This window comes from Callospermophilus lateralis, chromosome 3 (assembly GCF_048772815.1).
Source record: "Callospermophilus lateralis isolate mCalLat2 chromosome 3, mCalLat2.hap1, whole genome shotgun sequence".
Lineage (NCBI taxonomy): Eukaryota > Metazoa > Chordata > Mammalia > Rodentia > Sciuridae > Callospermophilus > Callospermophilus lateralis.
The window spans coordinates 189,876,655-189,903,697 of NC_135307.1; the positions used below are offsets into that span (position 1 = coordinate 189,876,655).

A 27,043-nucleotide genomic window follows, 5' to 3' on the forward strand; every position below is an offset into this window, starting at 1 on the left:
ACACACACACACACACACTCACACACACACACACTCACACACTCACACAGCCAGGGCGTAGCAAACCCAGAGCTGGCCTCCCTGGGGTTCAAGTGGTTCCTGTCGTTCCCTCTGGGTTGTCTTAATGTGATTTTTTCACCACGTTTTCTCTGTTGCTGCTATTTGTGTCTCAAAATAGCAACAGTAATTATCAGATCGCTGTCCCCCCTTTCCACTGCGGGCTGAACCGGAGTGCCTGTGAGATTCCCCCACCAAACCTCTGAACCCGTCTGAGGCCGCTCATCTGTCTCTCTAAGTCAGCAGAAGGCAGTGCAGGGGACGGTGCCCAGAGCCTGAAGGATCTCAACAGCCCCCCGCTTGCGTCCCTATCTCCCAGGGAAACGCTGCATGGAACCACTGGGCTGGCCCAGACCTCCAGAGAGCAAGAGGTCCTCAAAACTCCGAGTCCTAAGAAACACTGCATCCCCGGATATTACAATAGAAGGAGCTATGGTCATCTCTTGCCTCCTATCTTTTCTCATCCAAGTGACATTCTTCCTTTATTTTTCTCTTTTTCCTATAAGTCCCACTTTCTGTCCCTATTATGCAATGTTTATCCTTTCTCTATCACCTCCTTGATTTTTGTTTTATTTAACAGTTACCTGCACTATTATTTACTTATTTATAAAAATTGATTTCAAATGAACTCATTTAATTTTTTCTTTAAATTGTATTCAGCAATAACATCCATGAACTCATGGATTTATTGTGTTAGTTATACTTTCCCTTTCAAATGCACAACAAATTAAAATCATGACTATTAAGCCACTCATGCTTATACCGCTTAAAATTATCTTGCATATGATTCTTATGCATAGAACAAGTTTGGAAATGATACTGTAGATTAGGGACTAGTAAACCTTTTTCTGTAAAGGACCAAGTAGTCAATATTTTAGGCTTTGCAGACCAAAAGGTAAAAATCAAGGATGTTATGTGAAAAAGAGAAAACACATTTTAATACTTTCTCCTAATCCCTTAAAATTAAAAAAAAAAGCCGGTCCAGGTCACAGGTCTTATGAAAACAGGTGGTAAGCTGAATGAGGGCTCAGGGGCCATAGTCCCTGATTGAAATCATAAAACCAACGTTTATTTGACCCTTCTCTGAAATTTCTGAAACAGCCAGTGGACATGATAAGACCCTCTCACAGGAGGGCTGGGAGGGGTTGTTAGATGGTCCACACACCACCTGGCACAGAACCCTCAGGATCCACCTGAGTCCATCACCAGATTCCTCACCACCATCTTCTCTCTTGAGGCTCTGGCTGGCCCAAGCACTCTGCCCAGCACACAGTAGGTTTGCAACAAATGGGAGACGGTGTTACTCCTTCACGTGATCAAAGCAGGACATCCCAGCCTTCGGAACACTTGGACTCCAGTGTGGAATCACTTTTAAACATGCTGAGTTGTTCATTTCCCAGAAATTCTGATTCTAAAATTTGTCCAAGGGATAAGCTGAACACTTGTGGATTTTTTTTTTTTTTTAAGTACTAGAGGCAAATCTGATGATTACAACCATAAACCTGTGGCTCAGAGAAAGCATGATCTAATAATGACACAATCAACCCCAAACCCCAGAAGGGCTGTTTTCATGCCCTGATATATGGTCACAGGTGGTTCTTGCCCTGTTTGTGAGTATTGGATTCCATTTGTCAGTCAATCGACAACCAGCATTCACTGAGGAGCTATTAAGAACCAGACCTTGACCTAAGTGCTAGAAATGTACAAGGAGGCAGTGGCCCTCCGATACTACAGCCTCCCTTCCTGGCCTCCCTCCCTTTGTCACCCTGTGCTTGGACCCAGGCCATGAGCTTAGCCAATATCTGTGCTAATGGAAGTGGGAGCAGGGAGCCATGCACCTGCAGGGGCCACCTTCCGGCCCACCGGCTGCAGGGCCTGAGTCCCAGCCTCCTCCGTCTTGGAAGCAGCAATCAAGAGGGCAGTGTGGCTGCCCTCCCAGCCATTTGGTCTGAAACCATGGGTTTCAGCCTCTGTTCATTCCTTTATAAAATTTACAAAACACCGTAAGGATTAAACGGGATGAATTCCAATGTGCATAAAATGCTTCCAAGGTAGTAGTTCCGTGTATTGGTTCCCTCATTACCTGGAATTACATAAATAGAAAACAGTTCTAGAAATTCTCTGAACATGTCCAGAGAGAGAAACTGAGCAGGCAGCAATGTGCCTATGATATCCTAATGACGGGGTCTGACAACTTGCAACTGCTTCCTGGAAAAATATTCATAGAGCTTTGGCCTGACATGTACTGGACACTGTGCTAGGGTCTTGGGACTTGGGGTAATAAACCAGACTCATCTCCTGCCCTCATGAAACTTACAGTCTGCGTGGAGTTGATGATGGATGAGAATCAGCAAAGCCAAGAGTCACACAGCGCAGCCCTGAACACACCAAGGCAGCGAGGTCTGTGGGGCTTTCAGGCCTATGTCGGGGCCAAAGGTGAACTTGACATGCAATCTAAAGGGTCAGAGGAGGATTCCCTGAGCAAGTGCCACTTGGGCCCAGATTTGGATCATGTGAAGATATCCATTAGAGGAGAAGGAGGCCAGAGCTGGACATGGAATGAGAACAGCATTGGGACTGTGGAGATTTCACCCCAGCAGGTGGGCGGAGTCGAGAGGTCAGGGCCAGGCTGGTCCTTGTCCAGTCTCAGTATGTTCCCAAATCTCTTGGACGTCTTGCCAAGGTGAAAATTCTGGCTCCAGGTCTGGGTGGGCCTGAGAGTTTGCACTTCTAACAAGCTCCCAGGTGCTAAGGCTGCTGGTCCATGGACTGAGTTTGGGAGAGGAAGGTTTTTAGGCCATCTCTTTGAACCAAGGTCCTAAGGGATTTTCCTAAGGCCTCTCTGGATTTAAGGAACCTGTCTTGCAGTTATCATGAAGGAAAATCCTCTGCCTGGGAGCTTGGGAATTCTTTGGAAGACAGACAGACAGACAGACACACACACACACCCACCCACGGGGTGGGGGAACAGTTGAAGTCACTGCTCCTTCTTGGTTGCTGCTGTTGACTTTATTTGCCAACCTTTGACTCAACCCCAGTGCTAGGTGACGTTGCCTTGAACAGGTGCCCTTGCCCAGTGGGAACTCCTTTGCTTGGTGATTGCAACTTAGAAGCTCTGGAAGGCAGTGGGGACAAAGCCCCATACACCCACATTCTTCTTTTTTTAAAAAATCAGCCTAGGCTTTCTAAAGAGAACACACACACACACACACACACACACACACACACACAAACACACACACACACACACACACACACACACGTGTCCAGGTAATCTTTGAAAAGCAATGATGGCCATGCATGAGATTGAAATGAAATCTTACAAACGCTAATGCATCTCAGAGTCGATGACTCGAGGATGAGGGAACGGGGTTTGCTTTGGCTGTTGATGTCTAAGCTGAGACCCAGGTTAGGAATCTCAGGACTGCAGTCCCCCCAGCGAGCTGGCCACAGTGGGGTTGAGATGCTCCGAGAGGAACCTGGGATGAGACAGTGGGCGGAGCAGTGGTGAGTTTACGCAGGAAAGTGGGCGCAGAGGCAGGGTGACAAAAGTGGCTGCAGGTTCTCCTCCAGTGACATTTAGGAGGACAGGTAACAAAGGCAGCTGCTGACACACAGCCTCCAGCGCACCCCTCCCAGGTCCCCAAGGCCTTCTAAGGCCACCTGGGTGAAAAGGATGGGGCCACGGAACACTGCCCTTGAGAGCAGTCCCAGCCACTCTTGACAAGTGTCCCCAAACGAAGGTTGCATGCCACCCCCTCTGCTCACAGCTCCATTTAATTACTCACCTCTGTAACTTTAAATCAAAGTGGCTTCTATTAAGCATAATTACCTTTTCCGGCAGCTTGTATAACACGGTGAGAGGGGAGCTGCTCACCGGGAGCGGCTTGGACAGGGCGGTACACATGCACTGGACTAAATCAATAGCGGCCAGGGCACATGGCTTCAGAGAAACACAGAGTTCAGCCATGAGCACATGCATGTTGTAGGAAGTGTCTCTCTCTCTCTCTCTCTCTCTCACACACACACACACACACGAGCACTTCACTTCCCTCACAGGCATGAGCAGCCTAGAAACACCACCATGCAGAATAAACTGCAAGAAAACCAGCCTTTTTACGCCACAAATGCACAGGTGTGTTGGTGTGTGCATCGGTCCCAAAGAGCAAACTGCCATCCGACCGGTTGGTCTCTGAACAATTACAGGTCCAGGGAGAGCAAGCAGATGACCCCAGCCTTCCCACTAACTTCCCCACCCTGGCTGACTCTGACACCGTCACTTCTCTCCCGCTCAACCTCGTGGCATCCTTTCCTCCTGACACACGAAAACATTTTTTTTTTTTTAAGTCACGAGCATCTTGAGTCATTTCAGGCTCCTCAATTCCCATTTTGCCTAATTAATAAATATATCAAAACCTGAAAGGAAATGAAAGTTGGGAAGAACTTTTGGCCCTAAGAAAAAAGGAGCCACGGTAAGCTAGACTTGGATTGTGTTTCTTTTGATCCTGTTGACTTATTTGGGGACCTATATTTTCCACTCCCCATAAGCTGGTTTATTAATTGTATGCACAAAATCATAAACAAAGATCTCAAAAGAACACATCTCCTTCTCAAGGACATCACACACTGCTGTTCTAAGGGTCCTTAAGCTAGTTTTGACTCACCACCATGAACACTTCATTAACATTTATTGAGCACTTACTATGTGCCAGGCATTCAATGCATACCACAGACATAACCTGTATAAACCATATGGTGACATCATGACCTCATAGGGATTTTTTTAAGTGAAGAAGCTAGTGCTGAAAAGGTTAAATAGCTTATCTAAAGTCAGACAGAAAATCAATAACAACCTGGATTTGAACCCCAGTCTGACTGGCTTCAAGGCTCTTGATGCTACCCTACAGAGCAGGCCGTATAAAGCCGGGTATCCAACCCCTCCTGCTGCAAATGCCAGCTTGATTTTGCTTTGGCCGTCAACACAGCTGCCTCCTGAGGTCCTGGATGCATTCTGTGCCGAGGTGGGTGGATCAGAGGCCAGTCACTGGTTATGGAGTTGTGCAGAACTATGTGAGTGGATGTAACCAGCAGAAAATGTGCTGGGGTTCCTGGAAGAAGGCCACTAAGCCACATAGACAATGCTGCTGGTGGACACTGTCACCAGCACGTGCGGAGATTCTGACGTGGAAGGAAGGAAAGAGAGTGTCCGCCCGTCCCAGGTCTTTCTGCACAGTTGCTGGATCCAGGGCTCCACCGAGTCACTTGGAAGATGTACAGTTTGTTGTAGGCTACCGCGGGGTTCACCCAGGCTTCTAAAGATGCTGGGGTTGCGTACTAAGTGTGGCTTTGGAGTTGGACACACTTGGCCTTAAATGTTGGCCCCATCTGTGTGTACTGTATGAGCACATTACGTAGGAGACCTAAGCCTCAGTTTTTCTTATCTGGAATATCAGATCATACTTTCCCGTTAGAGAGGAAGGTTGGGTAAGGTCAGGTGCACGGGATCTGGGACAGTGCCTGGCACAGAGTGGACTTTCAGGAAATGTGGGCACAGCTGATGAGGACTGTTTGCAAGAGTAAAGGAGAGGGAAGAAAGGCACAGAGAAACACAGAGGCCCCCCTAGGACCTGCAGTGAGAAGTGAAAAAGACTCAGGCCAACCAGGCACATGAGGAGAGCTTCATAGCATATTATTACTCACCAGAGTTGACCCTGGAAATCAGGACTTAGACCAGGACACAGACATATAAATGAGCCTCCGTTCCTGGAAAGCCGTGGATCATCTTCCCTTACTCATTGATTCTTTCATCTTTCCATTCAGCCATCATCCATCCAGCCTGTCATCCATCCATCCTTCAGCCAACCAGTCTGCATGTATCCATCCATCCATCCATCCACCTACCCTACCATATGTCCATTCATACATTCATCTACCTACCTGACATATGTCTATCCATTCCTCCATCCATCCTGCCATTTAACCTACCATGTATCCATCCATCCATCCATCCATCCATCCATCCATCCATTCACCTACCCTGTCATGTGTCCATCCATCCATCTATCATCCACCCATCCACCCACCCACCCTACCATATGTCTATCCATCCCTCTATCCATCCTGCCATCTATCCTACCATGTATCCATCCATCCATCCATCCACCCACCTTACCACATCTATCAATCCTTCCATCTCATCTGCCACCTATCCTAGCATGTATTCATCCACTCATCCATCCATCCATCTTTCAATCTATCCTACCATGTATCCATCCATCCCTCCTTCCATCCATCTTGCCACGTATTCATCCATCCATCCATCCATCCATCCATCCATCCATTCTCAATCCATCCAGCATTCCCCGAGTCCTCCCCTGGTGCCTGGCTTTATTCTAGGCACTCCACTGCTAAACTCTGAAGAGAGGAGTTGGGCCTTGCCTGTACTATAGCCCTGGCACACAGCACAGGACCATGAAAATTATAGAAATTAAGAAATCTCCATTGAATAAATAGAAGGATGACTCTGAAACACACACACACTCCCTTCAGGGACTTCATCCTCCACTGATTCCATCCACTCACTCTTTCCTCCCTCTCATAGTTTCCAAGCCTTCTCCTCTGATCCTTGGAATGAGATTCGTATTCTGGAAGATCTACACAGAGCACCACCTTGAGCCCAGCAAGCTTCAAACTCAAGCCTTTGACCGCCCACTTTCCTCTGTGTCTCTGGAAGTCAAGGGCTGCCTTTGATTTCTGCCATGTGTTTCTCTCACAGAAAATTAAAACATCTCAATCCACAAATTGGTTTGCTCAGTGCATGATGTGCCGCAGCTGTTGTTGTCATGATTGAGAAACTATAGGAAGCTCTTCCCCACGTTTCCATTAATTTTTTTCTTCTAATAAAGAAGCTCTTAAGTTTCCATTACTACTGCCTTCTCTTGGAGGGACTCCCCATTCACTCTTCCCGGTCTCCTTCTCTCCTCTGCAGGATAGCCGTTTAAAGTATGCGCCCGAAAATTCAAACTGGAGTTACAAACAAGAGTTTCTAGTTATTTTATTTGTCGGAGTGCAGTGGGGAATTCAAAAGTTAAAGCAAAGTACAAAACTTTTGTGGCGTGGGAGCTCGGAGCGCTGCCATCTGACCATCTAAAATGAAAATCAGATCATGGTTTAAAAAAAAAAAAAAACTCCCACAGTACAGTACATTGCTGCACATTGGAAACCATCTCCTTGTTCCTTAAACATCTGCTGAGAGTACTAACAGGTCAGTCCACAGGAAATGCAAGAATACGTTATATTTTAATCAGGGCACATAAAACACTGTCTAGAATGTTATGCTGCCCGGGGGAACGTGGTGAGCAGGGAACGTTTACAAACTCCAGGTCACTCTCCCCATGACATCATTGTGAAAAAAATAAATTTATGAGGTTAAATTATATGGATGTTATATATTGGAACTGTTAGCCCATTCCCAAATGAGAATGTTGGCTGAAATAACCAGATTCCCTGAGAGAAATTTCTAAGACCTTCCATTGTGGATGTTTTTATGGTAAGTTCCACAGGGAAAAAAAAAAAAAGTGAAGACTTATTCTTTGAAGATAATGGAATAAATAAGAGAGAGAGAGAGAGAGAGAGAGAGAGAGAGAGAGAGAGAGAGAGAGAGAGAGAGAGAGAGAGAGCCCTAACCCAAAAATTAAAAATCTAAATTCTAATAGAAAGGGCAACTAAAAGAGTTACTTACATTATTCTTCTCTGGCGACAATAATATAGAAATTATTTTGTGGAACTTGCTCATGATTTATTTGATCTATTCCTCATCTAAGTGATTGGAAACACAGATGTTGACGCTATAACTTTGCTTCCAGTAAATAATTCCTCAAAGGACTCACATTTGTTTAACCTTAGTCACAAGATGATAAAACTTATTAAACATTTATGGAAGCAGCAACACAATTCTGTTGGTTTATGTGTTTGGCAAGTTTGAAAAACTCATTCCCCCAACTTTTCCACCTTCCTTTCACCTCTCTTCAAGAAAAAAATATCTTTGGGGAAATTCTTGTACCTGGATTACAAAGAATTCTTCCCTTCCTCTTTTTTATTTTTTATTTTTTATTTTTTTATTCCTGCATTTACGGCTGCAGTTTGACAGTAAACAGAGGAGCTGCCACGATGATCTTAAAGAACAATAATTAAACCAAAGGGACAACAGATGAGGTGCTCCTGTGGGAGCCACAGAGGAAGGATAAAAACCCCACCAGGGAGTTGCTTTCTGGCGATTGCTATCCTGCTTCTGAGATAAGCACATGTTCACGTGGGCAGCGTACAGGTTCTCGTTTACCCACTCCACAACAGGGCGCAGAGTCTGCTCTGTTCACCCTGTGGGCATGAGCAAGCTGGGTTGTGGAATATTCCAGAGGCTCCAGGAACTGCGGCCATGTGCTTGTTCATTCACTCATTCTGTCATTCATATATTCAATCAAAACACACCTTGTGTTCCGGGTACCGCAGACGACATTGTAAGATCATCCCCTGACATGATGCAACACGCAGTCTGGGGAGGAGGACGGACACGGAAATGAAATTACAGTAGGGTGTGGAGCCTGCTCGCCCAGCGATCTTCCCCATACATTTCCCATCTAGTATTGCTAGCCCTGAGCAGGGGGTATCCTGTGTTTTCCTCTCACCCTGAGCCATCACTAGGAGGGTTGGGTGTGGCCCCTAGGGACACCCTAGAGAAGTCATTGCAACATTGGCTTCCCGTTCCTGGGGAAAGTCCTGCAGAGCTCTGTTTTGTTAGCAGCTCATCCGGGGCAAGAACAGGCACCTACTGGGTCCCTTGCAAACATACAACTCCTCTAAAATAAAGGCTCAGGTGATAATAGGTCCCCAGAGACACACACACTACCTGCCGCGACACACCTATCCCTGCAGAACAGGAAGCACTCACGGCAACACATTCGCAGCTCCCACCATGCACGACAGACCCACAGGGTGTGTGTGTGCACACGTGCATGCACACACACACACACACACACACACACGCACACCGTCTCACCAACTCTCTTGTGACGGTAACAGACACCTACACAGGCACACACCCCAGCTCTGAGGACGACACTGGTCTTCCCTGTTAAAAACACATGGAATCACATGGCCTTTCTCTCCCTTGGGCCTGTGTGGTTTCTCGCCCGGGGACCTAGCAGTGTGCCCCAGTGCCCAGGTGGCCAATCTGCATCAAACCCAAGTTCAGCCACTTAAGATGGTAAGAGGCAGGACTGACTAATGGTAATGACTCACCTTGAAACACTTAAAAAATCCCAGCGCCCTTCCTTGCACACCCCACCCATCCATGCACAGTCACCAATCCGGGACTCAGACTCCAGAAGCAGAGGTCACCCCGGTCGCCAGGGAGTCCACTGCAGACCCTGAGGACAGACACGCTTCGTCCGCACTCTTCTTGCAGTTCTTCCTCTTGGTCCCTGTTCCCTGCCCCACCCCAAGGTGACTACTGACATCTTCTTGATGTACTTGAGATTCAAAAAATGTGGACGGCTGAGTCACGCTGGTTGTGGGATTAGTGATCATTGTGTTTGTGCTCAATCACTTACTTCAAGAAGGTATTTAGCAAGTACCTACCAGGTGCCAGATAGCCAGCTACACTTTGGGTTAGAGAGATCTACGGAGCTCAGTAAATGCTCCAGGAAGCTCAAAGTGGGAAATATTCGCTGTTTCAGTAATGTTTATTTTCTCAACTGATTTCCTCACTAAATACAGTAAAATTCTCACAACTCTTCTTCCCTACATAAATTATTTATGTGACAATTATAAAATTTCTGAGACTATTCAATACAAGATTGTGTGTACTGGTGAAAAATTTAAAACATGCTAAGTGTCTATTTACAGAAGAACTGATAAATTAATAAAAAATACACATTTTGTGATGGAATATTATAAAGCATATAAACAGGAATAAGTTATACACTTTTTTATTTTTTAATTTATCCTCTTTCCTCTACCTACCAATGTTAATGAATACAGCTCCAAACAGATTTTTTTTTTTCAAATTTGCAAAATACAGTGAGAAGCTATTAACACAAATATTCTCAAACATACACATAGAATTTCACCTATAAAAAGTCAAAATGTGCTGTTCCTAAGCACATACACATGTGTGTAAAATTATAAATAATGGAAAATATGCACACCAGACTCTTACTAGCGCCTGTCTCTGGGGAAGAAAGTGGAGAATAACTGTATTTGTTGACTTCCTGGTACCCATCAAGCATCGCTCCAAGTATTTAGTAAATATCAATTTTTAAATCCTCATAGTAGTGCTTGGAAATTTCCTTATGTCTACTTTACAGGGACCAAGGCACAAAGATTTCAAGTTTAAGGCTCAAAGAGGACTTAACTTCATTAAGTTTAATTCCATGATATTTGAAATAAAGTGAAATGCATAAAATGAGCTCATCATATTCTTGATAGCTCTTTCTCTCTTCTATTTCACCTGATTGGCTTTTCCTATCCTATACAAATAAAGATTAATGTTAAAGGCAATAAAATTGGATAATTTCATTTGATTTCTCATGAGAAAACCTCCAATCAGGTGGCTAGATGGTTTGCCAACTTTGTATTATTACATAGATTTGTTTTAGAATTTCACCTATAAAAAGTAAAAATGCACCAGGCATGGTGGTACACTCCTGTGACCCCAGTGGCTTGGATTGCAAGTTCAAGGCCAGCTCCAGCAATTTAGAGAGGAGATACTAAGCAACTCAGCAAGTCCCAGTCTCAAAATTTAAAAAAATATAAAAGGACTAGGAATGTGCCTCAGTGGTTAAGTGCCCTTATGTTCAATCCCCAGTACCAAAATAAATTAAAAAATAAAATGAAAATGTAAACATATGAAAATGTAAAAAAAAAAATACAAACCGTACGACCAACAAACAATAACTAAAAATAATCATTGATTCATTGCAAGAAAGATCCCATCGTGATTTCTGTCCTGAGCAGCATTCTCCCTCTGAGCTAGGAACCCTGGAATTTCTTGGCCATCTGTTTTTCTGCCAACTCTTCAGAGTACTCATTTGAGTGTGACCTACAATTAAATTCTAAGGAAGCGACTTCTCGAGAGAGCCCGGCCATAGTACTGAGAGGGACTCTAAAGGGGAAATCTGCAAGGGGAGCTTTTCATTTGCTAAAATAAATAACGGGGCAGCAGCATCTCTTGTGTTCTGTGGATTTTGATGGCCAGGAACAGCCATGGAGCCTACAAGAGATTTATGGGGAACAGCTGAGCAGTGTCTGCCTTCAGGACACGTCCTCAGAGACGCAGCAGGATGGGGTGAGCAAGATCCTACTGAGCCACCCCAGATGGGCTGTGTCGGGGGGCTTGTGGGTTTTTTTTCCTACATTTGTTTAATAAAACAGGAATCAATTTACAAAAATGCCACTGTGAGAAATGCAAGAGGTTCAAAAAAAAATTTTTTTTTAATTTCATAGTTTCAAGTTTGAAAGATGGTGCTTGGGGATTTGAAAAGGCAGGATGCTCTTTTTATTTATTTATTCCCCCCCCGCCCCCGCTTTCTTCACACACTTGACTGGCTTTAGCCCGACAGACACACCGACTTTCAGTTCAAGCCTTGGCCTCCCAGTACCCAACTAGGCCACCAGTATTTGTGTATGTGACTCTGTGGCTAAGCATTAAGTGCTGCACAGTAGAGCATAGTGTCCACGGACCTGGACAGGCAGACCTGGGTCTCCATACTCTGTCTAGAGCTTGTGTGTCTTAGTCAAGCTACTTGGACTTTCCAGAACTCGGTTTGCACATGTATTCCATATACACTATTAGGATCGTGGGCCGGTACTGATAGTATCCAGCTCCCAGGAGACGGTGAGCAGACACCTTTTATGTAGTCAATGCTTCATAAACGTTAGCCAGTGACCAGGCTAGTCCTTTCAGGACAGCCATGACACAGGCCAGGAAGCAGCTGCCGTTTTAACAATGGCAGTTATGACCAGCATCATCTTCGTCACGGTCACCGTCACAATTTTTATTACATTCACTGACCATCTAAGTGTAGACAGAAAGGACTTGGAAGTCCCCTTGCTGGGAGGAATTAGGAAAGAAAAAAAAATGGAATCAAGGAAGAAAGAAGAAGAGGAGGAATCACCGAAGAAAGTGTGGAAAAATATGTAAAAGACGAGAAAGCAGAAGTCCGAAAGGGTAGAACCAGATTTCCTGCCTCTCATTTTATACAGGTGCCTGAAGAGTCGGAAGTGTAACAGATAAGCCCACACCTGAGGGATTCCAGGTGTCTCCTTCTTGTCCCACTGACGCGGGGCCCAGGTGGCCGGCAACCCCCAAGCTGGCAGAACCCTCCTAGGCGTCCGCGGGGCTGTTTGCCTTTCTCCTTCTCAACGGTAGGAATTCTCTGGGCTCTCATATTTGATGCTGTGATCAGGTAGAGAAAATGCATCCACGGATGCCTTTCCCTGTGGAAATACAATAGGGAAACTGGTCCCCGCCATTTCTAAAAACATAAGCGACTGCCACAATTGAGAATGAGAAAAGGGACGGCCACTTGTACATTTTTCTGTTGACCAAAAGCTAGAAGTTAAAATGGACTCATTAACCAATTTGTGAAATGTGAGTGCTCCGGCATTTGGGAGAGGGGCGGGGACAGAGGGAGAGGCCAACTGAATGCAGAATGCACGTAGGTATCTTCCTGGGTCCTGTAGTTCAGAGCCACGTGGATCGGGCTGACTCTGGAGTCACGGCCTCTCCTCAGCCCATGCAATCAGAATCTCCAGACACCCTCTCGAGAATCTGCATTTGCCCACATTCTCTGAGTGACGAGGGCACCCAGGACAGAGTGAGAGCCACTGCCTCATTCCGGCTGCTGCGCCAAGACATTTATCCTGGGCCCTCCATATTTTCGGGGTTTCCTGGGAGATGTAAAGATTCTCCAGAGTTTCCCTGTGATGTCCCGGGAGGGGGGATTCCTTCCAGTTTTCAAAGTTTTTTGAAGTCTAAATAAAAACCTCTGGCTTCGGAGAGTGTTTTGACGTGGTGGGACTCGGCAGCTCTAGCCCATCCCTGGTCCCCTGGTCCCCTGGTTCCACTGGGTTCCCACACGGCCTCTGTACCCTCCCGTGGTGTGTGCAGCATATCCCCACACCAACATCAATGTCTTTGCATATTTATTTAAAACAAGTCCCAGTTTCATTGATTTAGATATCTATTTTATCTGAAAACAAAGATGTCCAGGCAATCAGACTAGACGGTTGGTTCACATTCTCAACTGGACCCTGTACCTTGCTCAAGTTTTCGGAGTCTCAGGTCCACTTTTTTTTTTTTTTTAAACCACGGTGAGAGAGGTTCTAAAACCAGGCTAACACCAGACAGAGCCTGTCTTCTTAATTTGATCAGAAGGACTGAAATGGTATTGAAAAGGGGACCTTACTTTCACTATGTAACTCAATGATCTTAAAATTGTCATCCATGCTATGACAGTCCTCGATGGGACAACTCTGGATTAAAATATGGTCAAGGGTGGGAAACTACAGGAAACTGGCAGACTTGGGCAGGGGAGGCGGCCATTAGAAGTTTCCATCGAAGGAGTCAGTTGGAGCTTGTGGTCTGTAACCCTTTCCATAGAGACACAGCTTTATCTCCTTAGGTTTTTCTCACTTTCACTCCTGATGTGCTATGGGCCTTCACTCTTACAAACAGCATTTATTGAGCACCAACTGCCTGGTGGAACTTGTGGAATCCAAAGCAGCAAGATAAAGCATTTTTCCCTCAAGGCTGACAAGGCTGGCGTCACAGTGATGATTTTAATCATTCTACATTTATTGACTACTTATTGTGCACAAGGTCCTGTTTCAAGTGCTTTGCTGGTATTAATACTTTGCTTCTCCCAACAACTCAAAGAGGAAGTTTTCATTGTATTATTTTACCAATGTGGAAATCAAGGCATGGATTGGATTATTAACTTGTTAATATAATGACTCAAATTTATTGACCACTTACCATGTACAGGGCACTGTGCTAAGTGTATTATCTGATTTATCTCAATTAATCCTCATAAAAAACCAATGAGATGAGTCCTTATATCAGGTCTGTTTTGCTAATGAGAAACCTTGAAACACCGGGAAAGCAAAGATGCCTAAGGTCATGGGCAAGGAAATGGCCCAAGGGAGAGAAAGGGAGCCCTTCTCTGTGTGACTCCATGTCCGCCTCCTGACCTGGTGCTTGCACTGTCTGTAGGACTGCAGGAAAGACGGTGGCCTCTTTCCCTGCACAATCAATTCTAGAAGAAATGCAGGTCCACACACTTTTCCTTGTTTCCTTTGGCTTTATGTGGTGATAGTTACTTCCCAAAGTACAGGTATGAAGACACGATTTGGTGTGAATATACTATGTATACAACCAGAGATAAGAAAAATTGTGCTCTCTATGTGTAATAAGAATTGTAATGCATTCAGCTGTCATATATAAATAAAAAAATAAAATGGCAGACTGACCATTTTCAGGAAGACCTTCACTTGTACAACTAGAAAATTATGAGACAGAACTGGAGAAAATATTAATAAAATCGATATAGTCAGATTATGCACAGACGATGTTCTAGATTCCTCTCACTCACCCCCAACCTGAGATTCTGGTCTCTCCCTTTAGACCAGTCCTGTCTCCACCTCAATCTGGCTTTGACTGGCTGAGGCAGAAGGCTCTGAGCATTGGCAGGCTTGCATCCTCTATGCCCTGTAAATAGTCGAGCTACAAAGAACCCAGGCAAACCTGCCTGCTCCTGCGCCCCCCAGGCCTCCTATCTCAGCCTCCTATCTCAGCAGGGTCCCCAGCTCTTCCTCACTGTGGTTCCGTGGTGGCCCCATTTGCTCTGTCACCCCAGCTTCCTGGTTGTTCCTCTGGCTCCCAGTAGGCTCCAGCTCCCTACTTTGAGCCAGGCCTGGTCCTGTTGTCACTGAGGCACTTGCTCCTCTCTCCCCAACGCTCTACTCCAGACCCAGTGTCCTTCTACAGCGAGGGACACTTTTTGACCATCTTGTCCGAAACAACACATTCCTGTCTTGACTTCTCCTTTATCCTCTTTTAATTTTCTTCCCTACAAATTCCTTCATGATAGGGTGGGATTTGTCTGCTAGATGGCGCCTGACGTGTCCTCACACTAAATATAAGCTCCAAGAAGGCAGGCGCTCTGTCAGTTTGATTCACGGGGGACCTGGGATACAGGGGACCTTCAGCAACACTCCCAGGTGCTCTCCAGGATCCCTATGACTCTGTCCTAAGATGCACCTCAATGGACAGTCAGCCAGCTCCCCCTCCTCTTGTGTCTATCAGAAGGCGACAATTAGAAAGCAAAGAAGGTGGAGTTAACAAGAAACAGCCTTCCCCAGTAGCTCAACAACTACTGTCTGGGCCTGGGGTACGAGCACAGGCCCCCAGGTGGGGCAGGGGGCAGAGCTGCCAGGTCCCGGGAAGCTGGGAGAACCTGCAGGCTGGGCCAGAGACACCTGAAGAACAAGAGGGGAGAGGCTGGCCCTCAGGGGTCAGACGCCATGACCCTCCGTCCCTCACCTCCAACAGCTATGAACCAGGCTCCATCTGGGCATAACTGGATCTATGTCTAAAATGCACGTGATCAGCAAGCACTTCTGTAGGTGAATAAGCAATGCTTCCCATGTGAAGAGGCACCCTGCTCTCCTACCGAAGGCTGGGGTGGGTATTAGGGTGAACAAAATACAAGTTCATTACTAACGTCAGTCTTTTGTCCTCAGTGTTTTCTAAACTGATACATATTCAAAGTACACCAATGATCATGACTGGTATGGAGGTCTATCAAAAATCTAAGATATGTGAAAGAGACCCTGATACCTGATATTCTTATTTGATGCCTCACAGGTACCAAGGACGAATCCAGCCAGGTACCTAGATTTCTACCAGTTGCTGCAAGAACCACCCCCCCACACACACAATGGAACATTGGAAGAATAAAGACATTTGTTTACAGAGCTGACCCTTTTTGAATGCCAGGCCATATCACAGGCTTTATCCACATCCCATTGTCCAATTGTCACTAATGGAATGTGAGGTGAACAATACCCTTATCCCTGCGTGACAGATGAGGAGACCAAGGTGCAAGGAGTTCCGGAACCCGCCTCTAAGCACACAGCTGGCTGGGGGAGTGGGAGGGGCTGAGCTGGGTCCCAGGTTTGCCTGGCACTTGGGCTTGCCTTTCCCGGCCTCATCAAAGTCACCCACCCCAGCAGCAGCAGTCTCTCTGTGAAGGCCAGGAGTGTGTTTTTATCTGAAGATACCACCACAGCCATCCCAAGCATCTGCTTCACCGTTCCTGGGGGGCTGGTCAGACAACAGGTGGATGCCCAGATCCAGGTCCACTGCACCTTGGAACGAAGGCAAAAATATACCACTATATAGCCCCCCCGCCAGATCGCTCTCCTGCTGGAACCACAGTGGAATCCCATCAACCCAGAATGGAATCGAGAAGGCCATCGGCACTCTGCCCCTTCTCATGGCTCAGGACTCTCCTCCATCTTCACCCAGCCAGCTCTGCTGGCCTTGGCATTCCTCAGACAAGCAAGTCCATTCTGATCTCAGGACCTTGGTATCTGTTGCTCCTTCTGCCCAGGATGCTTCTACCAGCTCAGTGGTTGGCTGGACTCTCACTTTTTCAGTCCTGACGGAATCACCACTTGAGAAATTCCACTCTTGACTACTCTATTTAAAGGGGAAATCCTCCCAGCTCTTTCTCTAGGAAGCCCAATAATTCTGGTTTACTTTTATGAAATGCAATTAGCACCATTCAATAAATATATTGAATCATTGTGTAATTTTTTGTGCATTAGAATTTTTGGTCTCCCTCGCAGAATATTAACTGTGCCAGGGGCAAGAAAATTTCTCTCTCTCTCTCTTTTTTTTTTTTCCTACTGCTATATCCTCAGCATTGAAGATGATGCCTGGTACATAGTAGGTGTGCAATCGATGTTTGCTGAATGAAGGAATGAATGCACAAATACATGATTACATATATGAACCTTTTGCATATATGACAGTGGTTGACCTGTAGGTCCACATCTTGGCACAAGTGCAGACATCACAATAGACGCATGGCAAATCGCCATGGCCACTCCAGATAAACAATCACAAGAAAAGAGCAACTTGGGCCTTGAAGAGAGGGAGAGCTGAGTTTCAAACCCAACTTGACTGAATGAGTTATCCTGCGGGTTATCTACATCCCTGTCACTAAAACAGGGATTGCATCTGCAGGTATGCATAGAATGCTATAAGGAATGAGACTCAGCTCAGGTGTCCCCAACACTGAGAGGCCTCCCCTGACCATCCACACTTATGTTGTCCCAATACCTGCTTTCATAATTTTGTTGTTATGAAATGATTGTTATCATAAAGTATTTTTCTATATGAAAATTATCTTTTCCTTTACACAATTACATGTATGTTCTCTGGCTTCCCTCAACTGGAAGGGAAGGTCCACCAAGAATCAGAGCCATACAATCCACTCCTGGGCCCCAGCTAATAGAGCAGTACCTGACACATAGTAGGAACTCAAAAAGTAATTGCTATTTAATTGAATAAAGGTCAATGTACAAAGCATTTGCTACAGTGCCTGGTATATCATGAGTGCTCACGTCACAGCAGGTATCATGGCTGCTGTCATAGATGGTGTAGCTAGCACCATAATTCCTGTTTCTGAAGAAGTTTTTGAGCTGCTTCAGGGGTCCAAACAGCCCAGCATAAACCTGCTTTAGGACAAGAGGCTACAACATCACTTGGCCATTGTATTTCTAGTTTTAAAAATCCAAATGCACCCCTGCCTGATTTCTTTCCATTCCTTGGACTCCTGGGTCTATGATAATTGGTGCGTAGCTCATTTCCCTTCTGTATAAATTTTCCAAGGTCTGGCTATTTAGAGTAAAAACACACTTTCCCGCATATCCACATGGGAGCTACCAGGTTCTGAGTACTTTCTCAGGCCCAGCCACATACAACCCTTTCAACAAACCTGGGACATAAGAAGAACTATAACTGGCCCCATTTTATAGATTAGAAAGTAGAGGCAGGGATTGGAGTGGGTGGACCAAGCTGACTCAGCCAACCAGGAGAAGTAACCTAGAGACCTGAACTTGGACGAGCCTGACTCCAAGACTGTGTACCTCATTCCTTTCCCGTGAGGCCCATCTTCAGAGCTTGCTCGCGGCTACGTACCGGGATGGTGCAAAGCTGCAACCAGAACCCCAGTCACTTCCTCTCATTCCACCGCTCCAGCCACAATCTAAAAGCTAATCCCAAGGGGGAAAACAAGAAGACACGCAAAGCAATGTACCCAACTTTCTAATAAAGGAAAATAGCTGAAGGCAATTCTGATATAAAGCTCACTTACAGCTTTTCATTTTGGCATTTCTTCTGTACCAAATGGTACCGAACGCATGGAATAGATTTAGTTCTGCAGCATCATCCAGCCCAGCAGCTACATTCATATCTCCCCGGGGTGTAAGAGAAAGGCTCCTAAATACACAGAAAATTCCAAGGATCTGATAAATTGAAGTGATTTAAAATAAGCCTCACGCTTACTTTATATAGAAATATTTATAAGCTGTTGTTCTCACTTACACAAGTGGTTTTTACCCTATAGACAACCTTGACCCCTGTCTTATTTTTGTGTATCCCATATCCCCGGATTTCACGGATTTTTCATGATTCAGTCAAGCAATATGAAAGTTTTTTTTTGCAAATTCATTACAGGCAGAATGGCTGCTGCCAACTCTTTTTATCTCATGTTGCCCTTCGAAACTATTTTCATTAAAAACAATAACTGTGTTCTGCCCACCTTAATATCTAAACTATATAATTTCCATAGAAATGGCTTAGATGTGGCTTTAAGAAGAAAGCTCAGGGGTGAGTTCAGAGAATTCGTTCAGTTCTGAAAGCACTCAACTAATTAAGCTCAGCGATCTTAATTTTTTGCTAGCAGAAACTGCAGAATGCTTTCTCTCTCCCCCCACCCCTTCTCTTTTTAACCCACCTTAGAGTCTAGCAGCTTTGTGCAAACACGAGACCTTCCCTTTAGCATAAATGGACACTATAGCTTTTCAATTAAATTAGTCTTTGGAGAGAGATGCAGAAGAGCTAAAAAGCTCCTTAAAAATCTTCCCTGCTTCAGCGCTCCTCATTTGCCAAGAGGAAATGTGTAGTTAAAATGCAATCTTATTTTCTTCTTATCCTGCTGAAACAAAGTTTTCAATCTTGGACCCTGAGCTAGATCTGGTAGCTTCTCGGTGGTTTCCTTTGGGTTCGTATGTCCATTTTGGTCATCTAAAACTAATTTTTAAGAGTTATACATTATCATCTTTGGGGATCCAGAGAGAGCTTATTAGATCCAATTTCAGGTTGGGGGACTAGGAACAGGAGTATTTAATTTTGTTTTTGTTTTTGTTTTTTGAAGTAAGACAGGTGGCAAGGGAATTCTCATTTAGGTGAGCAAAATTCAAGACAAATGCTTTCAGAAATGATCCAGGTATTTTTTTTTCCTCTGTAATTTCTCTAAGCTCATTATCTCTAAAACTTTTGCATCGTACGTTTCCCTGTTGTTAGGCATAGCTAAATAATACTGATGTATTAATAATAGGATTATCTAGCTATGCCTTTTGAATTTTAATTTCTAAAATTTCAAATAATTTTAGGCATTACCTTGGCATCCCAGGATATTTGAGGATGCCCAGGGGACATCTTTTTCTATGGGGATAAGGCAAAAGATTGAGAGAGGCAACAATTGGAGATTCCAAATGGCCATTTTAATGACTTTCAAATACCTCCGAATTATTTAATCATTTCATCCGTGGAGTTTGCTTTGGAAACAAATATATCAGCAATTCCCACTTGCATCTTGTATTCTTTTCTGCGTGCCTGTGTATGTACATAATGTCCTCAGAACAGACCTGGGTCCAATGCCCTCATGATCATTTCTAGAACAAAAATGAACCAACTGAACACACAGGCACATGCTCCAGACACTCGCTCCTCACGTAGGCGGTACAGGGGACAGGGAGTCCGCAGAAGGGCCTCTCCAGCAGTTTGCGGACAGAGTCCAGCAGGGGACAGTGGGGCTCTGAAGTCTCTAATTTGTATTACCATTTCTTTAAAAACCTCTTGGTGTGCCTTGAGAGCCATTTTGAAACACATTATCTATAACCTCCCCCTGAAAACAAAGTTTCTAAAACAAGCAACTAAAAAGTCAGAAGTAAGGAAAAAAAAAAAAAAAACAAGAAATTATAAATCTAATAAAAGGTGTCATCTGATAGAAGTCTGTAAATATGTGGTGTTTTTCTTCCTGCAATATCCAGGTAATCAAGCCAGCTCTCTCAGGGAGGTGATTTCTTACGTGGATAGAATGATGAGGCCCCTTCAGACCTGAAGAACAGTTTGCCAGAGCTTACTCAAAGGAACATGAGAATTTCTAACTTTAAATGGAACTTGTGAAACTTAAACATTTTTTTTTTAAACAAAATACAAATTACTACAAATTACTGATAAGTGGTTATAAAACCCTCTTCTGGGGTGAGCTGAATTCATGAAGGTAGAATCTGAGCTTGCCCTGATTACCAACTGTAGTCAAAGACATTCTGCATTTATCATAACATTAGAAAATAAAAATAAAATTTTCTGGAAGAAATAATGCCAGTGTTCTCAACTTGCAAAGCAATAAAATTATTTGTGTGCCAAGCTTCTTTTAATACCACTGTGATTTTTTTTTCCTAAAAGTCGTTCAATTTGATTGTAATTAAATATGTAATGAAAAAGCGCTGCTTCAGGGAAGCCATGCAAGACATCCTCTAACTGTTAGTTTAATGTATTTCCAACTGACTTTGCATCAAACGAAAATGATACTGTGTGTATGCCTCGTCTTAATCTAGAAATTTGTTAGGCAATTTCACATTTTTTTTTTTTTTTAAAAGGGGACCTGGGTGGATGGAGGCCTGGCCTTCACAGTAGTGCCTGAGTTTTCCCAAACCACAGCGTTGCTACAGAAAAAGGATAGCATAAACAGAGTGATAGACAGGAAGCTTGACTCTGGACATTTACCTCGTGTCAGCTAATTGCAGACCCAGCACAAACAGGAACAGGGCCTAGCTATTCTTCTTGGCTGCTTTTCCTAAGCTCAGCTGCAGGGATGAGCAGAAGTGCATCATTTCATCGGCCTTAAATAATGCCCGGCTCGGTCCCCTTTAAAACCTGCTACTTGAGAGCCCAATTCCCAAGCCACTGGGAGAAGAATTAGACCAATCCAAGTGTCATCCAGCTGGGGAAATATTGCCTCAAGTGAGTGGGAAGTCAGCAGGGAGGAAACCACAACCTCAGCCCTCTGTTGGAGAATGCGACGCAGGTCAAGATGCCAAGGAGATCTCTGTGGGGTCTGAAGCTTCCCCAGGTGTAGCAATGAGGAACGAGGTGACCGGGAGAGAAACAGAAGCACAAGGTGGTAGGAAAAGAACAGTAGACATTTCTGAGGACTGTTCTACCCTCCCCAAACGTAGCATCTGATGTCCAACCCCCGAGCCTCAGAGACGACACTGTCCAGAAGTTTTCCAGAGCCCTCTGCCTTACCTAGTGTCCCTGAGATCTCCCTGTCACTTGCAATCTGCTGATTAGGGTTAATGTATCATGTCCTGATATGGCAGATTAAAAATGAAATCAATAAATGCCTAAAACAAATGGGCTTTTGAGATGTCCCATTCAATCTGGGTCTTTAAGGGTGAGGTGAGGGGTGGGAGAAGGAAATCAGGAGGCCAGGGGGAAAGGACCACTTAAGCAATCGATTTCAATCCAAAACACTGCGTGACAAAGCGGTTTCTAGGTACCTGTCCTTCCTTTTCCAGGGATCTACCTTAAATAACAAGAGCAACCAAAATAGTTTGTGCTGCTGAGGTTTTATTGTGTGTGTGTGTGTGTGTGTGTGTGTGTGTGTGTGTTTGTGTGTATGTGTTTGTTTTTTCCCCCACTTATCTTAAAAATTATACTGTTTGGATAAGCAAAGGGATCTAAAGCATGAGACGTTTTAATGTTCAAAATACGAACTTGTCTCTCTGAAGGATGTGTAGGCAAAGTGAGAACGTCAGGGTCAGGATACTATCCGGATTCCTGTTTTCTTGAACCCTGCCCCACCTTCCAGCAAATTAAAGGTCAACTGCACCCTGAGCTGCCGGTCCCCTCTCTCCCAGCTAGTTGAGATTTCTGGGACCTCACCCATTAATCCAGAGTCATCGCTCTCCCGAGGTGGAGGGAGAGATCTCTCAGGTCATTTCTACCCTACTGCAGTGTTCAGTGTTGTCCCTGCTGAATACGTTTTCCCGTAAATAACCTGTGCTATTAAGGTGCAAATTGCAACTTTTAAGTAATGATTGCTAATAGTCTAATGTTTACTGCCACACAAGGACATTCATGAAAACAAAATCTGCATTATTCATCTCCATATTAAATAAACAAAATAAATTGAGGGAGCTGTTCTTTCCTGCAAGACTCTCCGCAGATCTGAATTATCAGAAAGCTTCAGAAAGTCTGCCAGAAGGGAACGTGGAACATCTTGTTGTTTGGGGTGAAGAGAGGCAGAATCCTGCAACTTATGTACATGTGAGGTATTCACATGCACATGATCACAAACGATTTTGTGTGCTGTTGCAATCGGCTGACATTGACATAAAACAAATAGCTCAGGGTGGTGAAATAAAATATGTATCACATAGGTATGTGGACAGTGGCTAAGATGGATGGTCAGGGATCGAAGGGTTCAAGGATGTGTATGATTTTGCATTTTTAAGCACTCTGCGTCCTACAAAAAAACATATCAAAACATGGTTCTGTTTTATTTTGCCTTTCTGCCATATTCTTTATCATCCCTAAAATGGATAGGGGGAAAAGATGCAGGTACTGAATCCTGCAATACTTTCAGGTGAAAGAGAGTGCATTTTAATGGTGAGTGAGAAATACATCCAAGGAAGGGGAGCCAAGCACGTCTGCGCACAAACGAACCTCTGGGGTACTGCAGACGGATTTCTCAACTTTTTTTTTCTTGCCCTAAGTAATAGTATAGTATAATGGCATAGCTTTAGAAAGCCAGGAAGAATAACATTTCAGAGGGAAATGTTCTGACTTAGCTGTTTCCTTAAAGAGAATTGCCTACCTCACTTCCCCTCCCCCGGCAGGGGGAGGAATATAACAAATAAAGACTAAAATTCCCCATCCCTTACTGTCTTGTCCTGTTTGTTCTATTTGGATACCTGCTTTATTAGAAAGTTCTGCAATGGATTCCTCGAAACGTGGCACTTAAAGCAAATAAATGCAAAGGAATCTAATAGGCTCGAACAGTTCTTGGGAGAAAGAGCTCTAAGAGGGCCTCAGCTCTGATTCACTTCCAAGCTTTTTGTATCTTCCATTATTCATTAATCAAACTAGAAATCAAGCTTTCAGCATCAGTCCATGGGGGTAATTACTTACAGTTGTGCATTGTGTTTAATTTTAAGCAGAGATAAAAGTTAGCCTGGCCACCTTTACCCCTTCCCTGCATGTTACCTGGTTGAAGAACCCCAAAGTGACTAACTTTGCTTGTGAGTGGCCACCACTACTGAAACTGAGGAGGGTGCTGATGACCCTGGATGAGGGGAAGAGATTGCACGAAAGACTCTCTGCTGTATTAATATGTGAGCAAATAAATACCACAAGAGGGGCCTCCCTGTGTACAAAACGAATTACTCCCTTTCAACTTGAAAGGATTTCCACTTCTTTCAGTGAAAATAATGAGAGCCATGAAAACAAACATGAAATCACTAGGATTACAATAGACTAGAAAACTGAAACTACAGTCACAAGTTTCTAACCCACCCGTGCATGCATGTACATACACACACTCAGACACACACTACAATATATATAGGCTAGCCAGCACCAATAGATACCAGCTTAGTGAAAGGATCTAATTTAAATAATGTGATGCAGTGTTAGGTTATGTACACCTGGATCCTCATTGATCAGACGATGATTATAATCAAAGTGGTGCAATTCTGAGCAATGCACTTTTTGTAATGAGCTTAGGAAAGGAGACATGTCCAGTCATTCTGGTAATTTAAATTACTGCCTAGTTGTTGATGGCCTTTACCGGAACAACAAGAGGAAAAAAAAAAGTAATTTTCAGGGCAGTATCACTTCTTGCTGGACCGAAGCCCAGGGTTCTCTTTCGGGACAACAATGAGGACGTTATCTCAAATCATCTAGCTACACTTAAACTTGTGTTGTCAGAACTAGACGGCGCAGGATCACTCTTCCCCAGTCTCGAAGGCCACTGCACACCCTCACATTGTCAGATTGCAAAGCAATCTAAGTTTTTAAAAATAAGGGAGCTATTGTTTTCAAAAGAGGTAGCTAGAGTTGCAGAAAGAAAACCTCACTGCCTAGGCAAGTTCCAAATACATATGGTGGTACACATAGTTAATTATTTTGCTTGTAAGGAGACAACTGAAAAACATGCAAAGCTTTATAAATGATATTTCCGCAGGCAACTCACACCAACCTACAAATGTTACAGAAGCAGTTCTGCGGCTCAGAAGGGAAGGTAACTGTGGATATTGCAAAGCACATGGATTCCCATTCAGGCTGGGATCAGGCAACACCATGGAGAACCAGCTTGGCCGTTCAGCGTGTTCAGATACAACTACCCACTTTCCCCAGATTTGTAACTAACTTTGAATTTCTTCTAAGGGTAACTTTGAAAAGTTTATCAAAGTGTTCCACTGAACTTCTCCCTGTATTTTACTCAAGCTGGAACAGAATAAAATGTGGGTGGGTTTACAGAAGACCAGCCTTAACAACTACTGCCTAAAGCAAAGGGCAAAGACAGAGAGAGAGAGGAAAGAAAAAAAGAAAGGAAAAAAAAAAAAAAAACCAACAACACAAACTTTTTGCTAAAGTCCTGATTCAACTAAAGGACACAAAGAAATAAAACGCCCACATGAAAAGCCAAACAAGATAATAATTGTGCATGTCTGGCTCTGAATATAGAGGGCAAGGCTTGCGTCACTGGCACTCTGAGTTACCATGGTGAGTGATTTATTGATATATATCAAGAATGAATAGATCAAAGCCAGTGAGATGACAGGTGATCAATCAAATGTCAAATCAAAACTAGCAATCAAGTGGAAAGCTGATTTTTCAGTGGGTGGGTCTGGCAGAAGAAAATGAACTTTCATATTACACTTCCGAGAAACAAAACCCCAGCATACGATTAAAAAAGCAATTAAGCAACCCAAAAGGAAGGAGGAAAAAAAAAAGGAAATCTCTTGGAAGATCTACCGGTACTGATCCATGAACCTGTCTCTATTTGGGTGGTGGTGATGGTGGGCTGGGGGATCAATTGGTAAATAAAGATGCAGATGGGATAGTTCCTATCACACAAATCAATTCACAAAGTTTGCAACTCTGAGCGAAGAAAATCCTGAGCTGCTTAAATTTCTATGGTGACACCCCCACCCCCTTTTATTAAGAGAATGGAGGGGTCTGATTAGATTTCTAAAGGTGGATCCTTTTAGAAACCACATTCAAAGGTTCGTCCATTTCCTGGGGTGCTTTCCCACCTTGGCGATCAAGGCTGAACTCCAGTGACTTGCCCCAAAGCCCGTTTGCAACCCGGGCTTGGGCATGCCTCACACTTCAGTGCCCCAAGCCCCAGCGAGAGGAGACACTGTCCCTGGAGGCCAGAAGCCGCTGGCACTGACCACGCGGAGGGATGCGGGGGTGGAGGGGCCGTCTCCCTACTCTGCACCCCCAAATCCTCAATCCAACTTTGGCTCCAGAGGCAAGAAACAGACTGGGAGAAAAGTTAGGGGTGGGGTAGAGGGTGGAGGAAAAAGTTTAAGGAGGGAAGGCTTGGTGGGATAGCTCCCCCCTACCCAACAGGAGCCTGGAAACCGGAGGACTGGGGCGATCCCAGAAAGCGAGAGAGGATGGGGTCGTTAGCGGGGCACCCGGAGCAAAGTCCCCCCCCCCCGAAAGCTGCACGGGTGGCGCCCCGGGCGCCCCGGGGCCAGAAGGGCTGGCGAGGAGCTGGGCGCGAGGCCGCCGGGCCAGCCCCGAGCGGAGCTGTTCTCTTACCTGCCGCCCGCCGGGGTGCCTGCTGTTTCCTCCTTGGCATATCGCTCTACTTCGCTCCAGTCCCACTTCTGGCGCCCCAGCCCCGAGTCGCGCGCGGGGGCCCGCTGTCTCTCTCGCCTCTCTGGGTCTCCTCCGCCTCTTGCCCGGTGGCTCCTAGGACGTCACTCGGCCTCTGTCCCCCTGACGATCCCCCCAGTAACTCCTCCACCACGGGCCAGAGACCCCCCTCTCTGGGTGGCAGACACGGTGGCTTGTGCCGGCTGGTTTGAAGTGGAGGTTGGCTCTGCCTTGTTTGTTTGTTTTGTTTTGTTTTGTTTTTTTCCTCTCTCTCTCTCCTCTCTCTTTTTGTTTTTGCTTTTGGAATTTTTTTTTGTTTTTGCGCTTTTTTTTTTTTTTTTTTTTTTTTTTTTGTGACTGGTGAGACACTTGATTTCTTTATTAAACATCCAAGACCGGGTTCAGATGGAAGGGACGGGGGGCGCACACGCGCCACACGCACACGCGCGCGTAAAGATAAGGGGAAAAACCCCAATCCCGGGAAGGTAGTAGGTTTCTTCTTCTTCTTTTTCTTCTTCTTCCTTCTCTTTCCCTCCTCCTCCTCCACCTCCTCCTCCTCCTCCTCCACCTCCTCCTCCACCTCCTCTCCTCTTCCTCCTCCTCCTCCTCCTCCTCCCCGATCTCGATGGCGGACTCGCGCAGGGGGAGAGATCACTCACGGTAGGTCTGTGGCTGCTGTCAGATCCCCGTCTGTGAGTGATATGCGAGAGGACAGGCGCGGGTTTGGGAAAG

General features: G+C 45.0%; 1 protein-coding gene across 1 annotated transcript in view; it reads right to left on the minus strand.

Annotated features, from left to right (window-relative positions):
* Positions 1-26,640, minus strand: part of Tshz2 (teashirt zinc finger homeobox 2) — a 244,378-nt gene extending 217,738 nt beyond the window's left edge. Inside the window, exon 1 of the mRNA XM_076849173.2 lies at positions 26,255-26,640. Within this exon, the coding sequence (XP_076705288.2) occupies positions 26,255-26,294 (40 nt within the window). The 5' untranslated portion in view covers positions 26,295-26,640. The remainder of the gene's footprint in view (positions 1-26,254) is intronic.
* Positions 26,641-27,043: the final 403 nt, after the last annotated feature.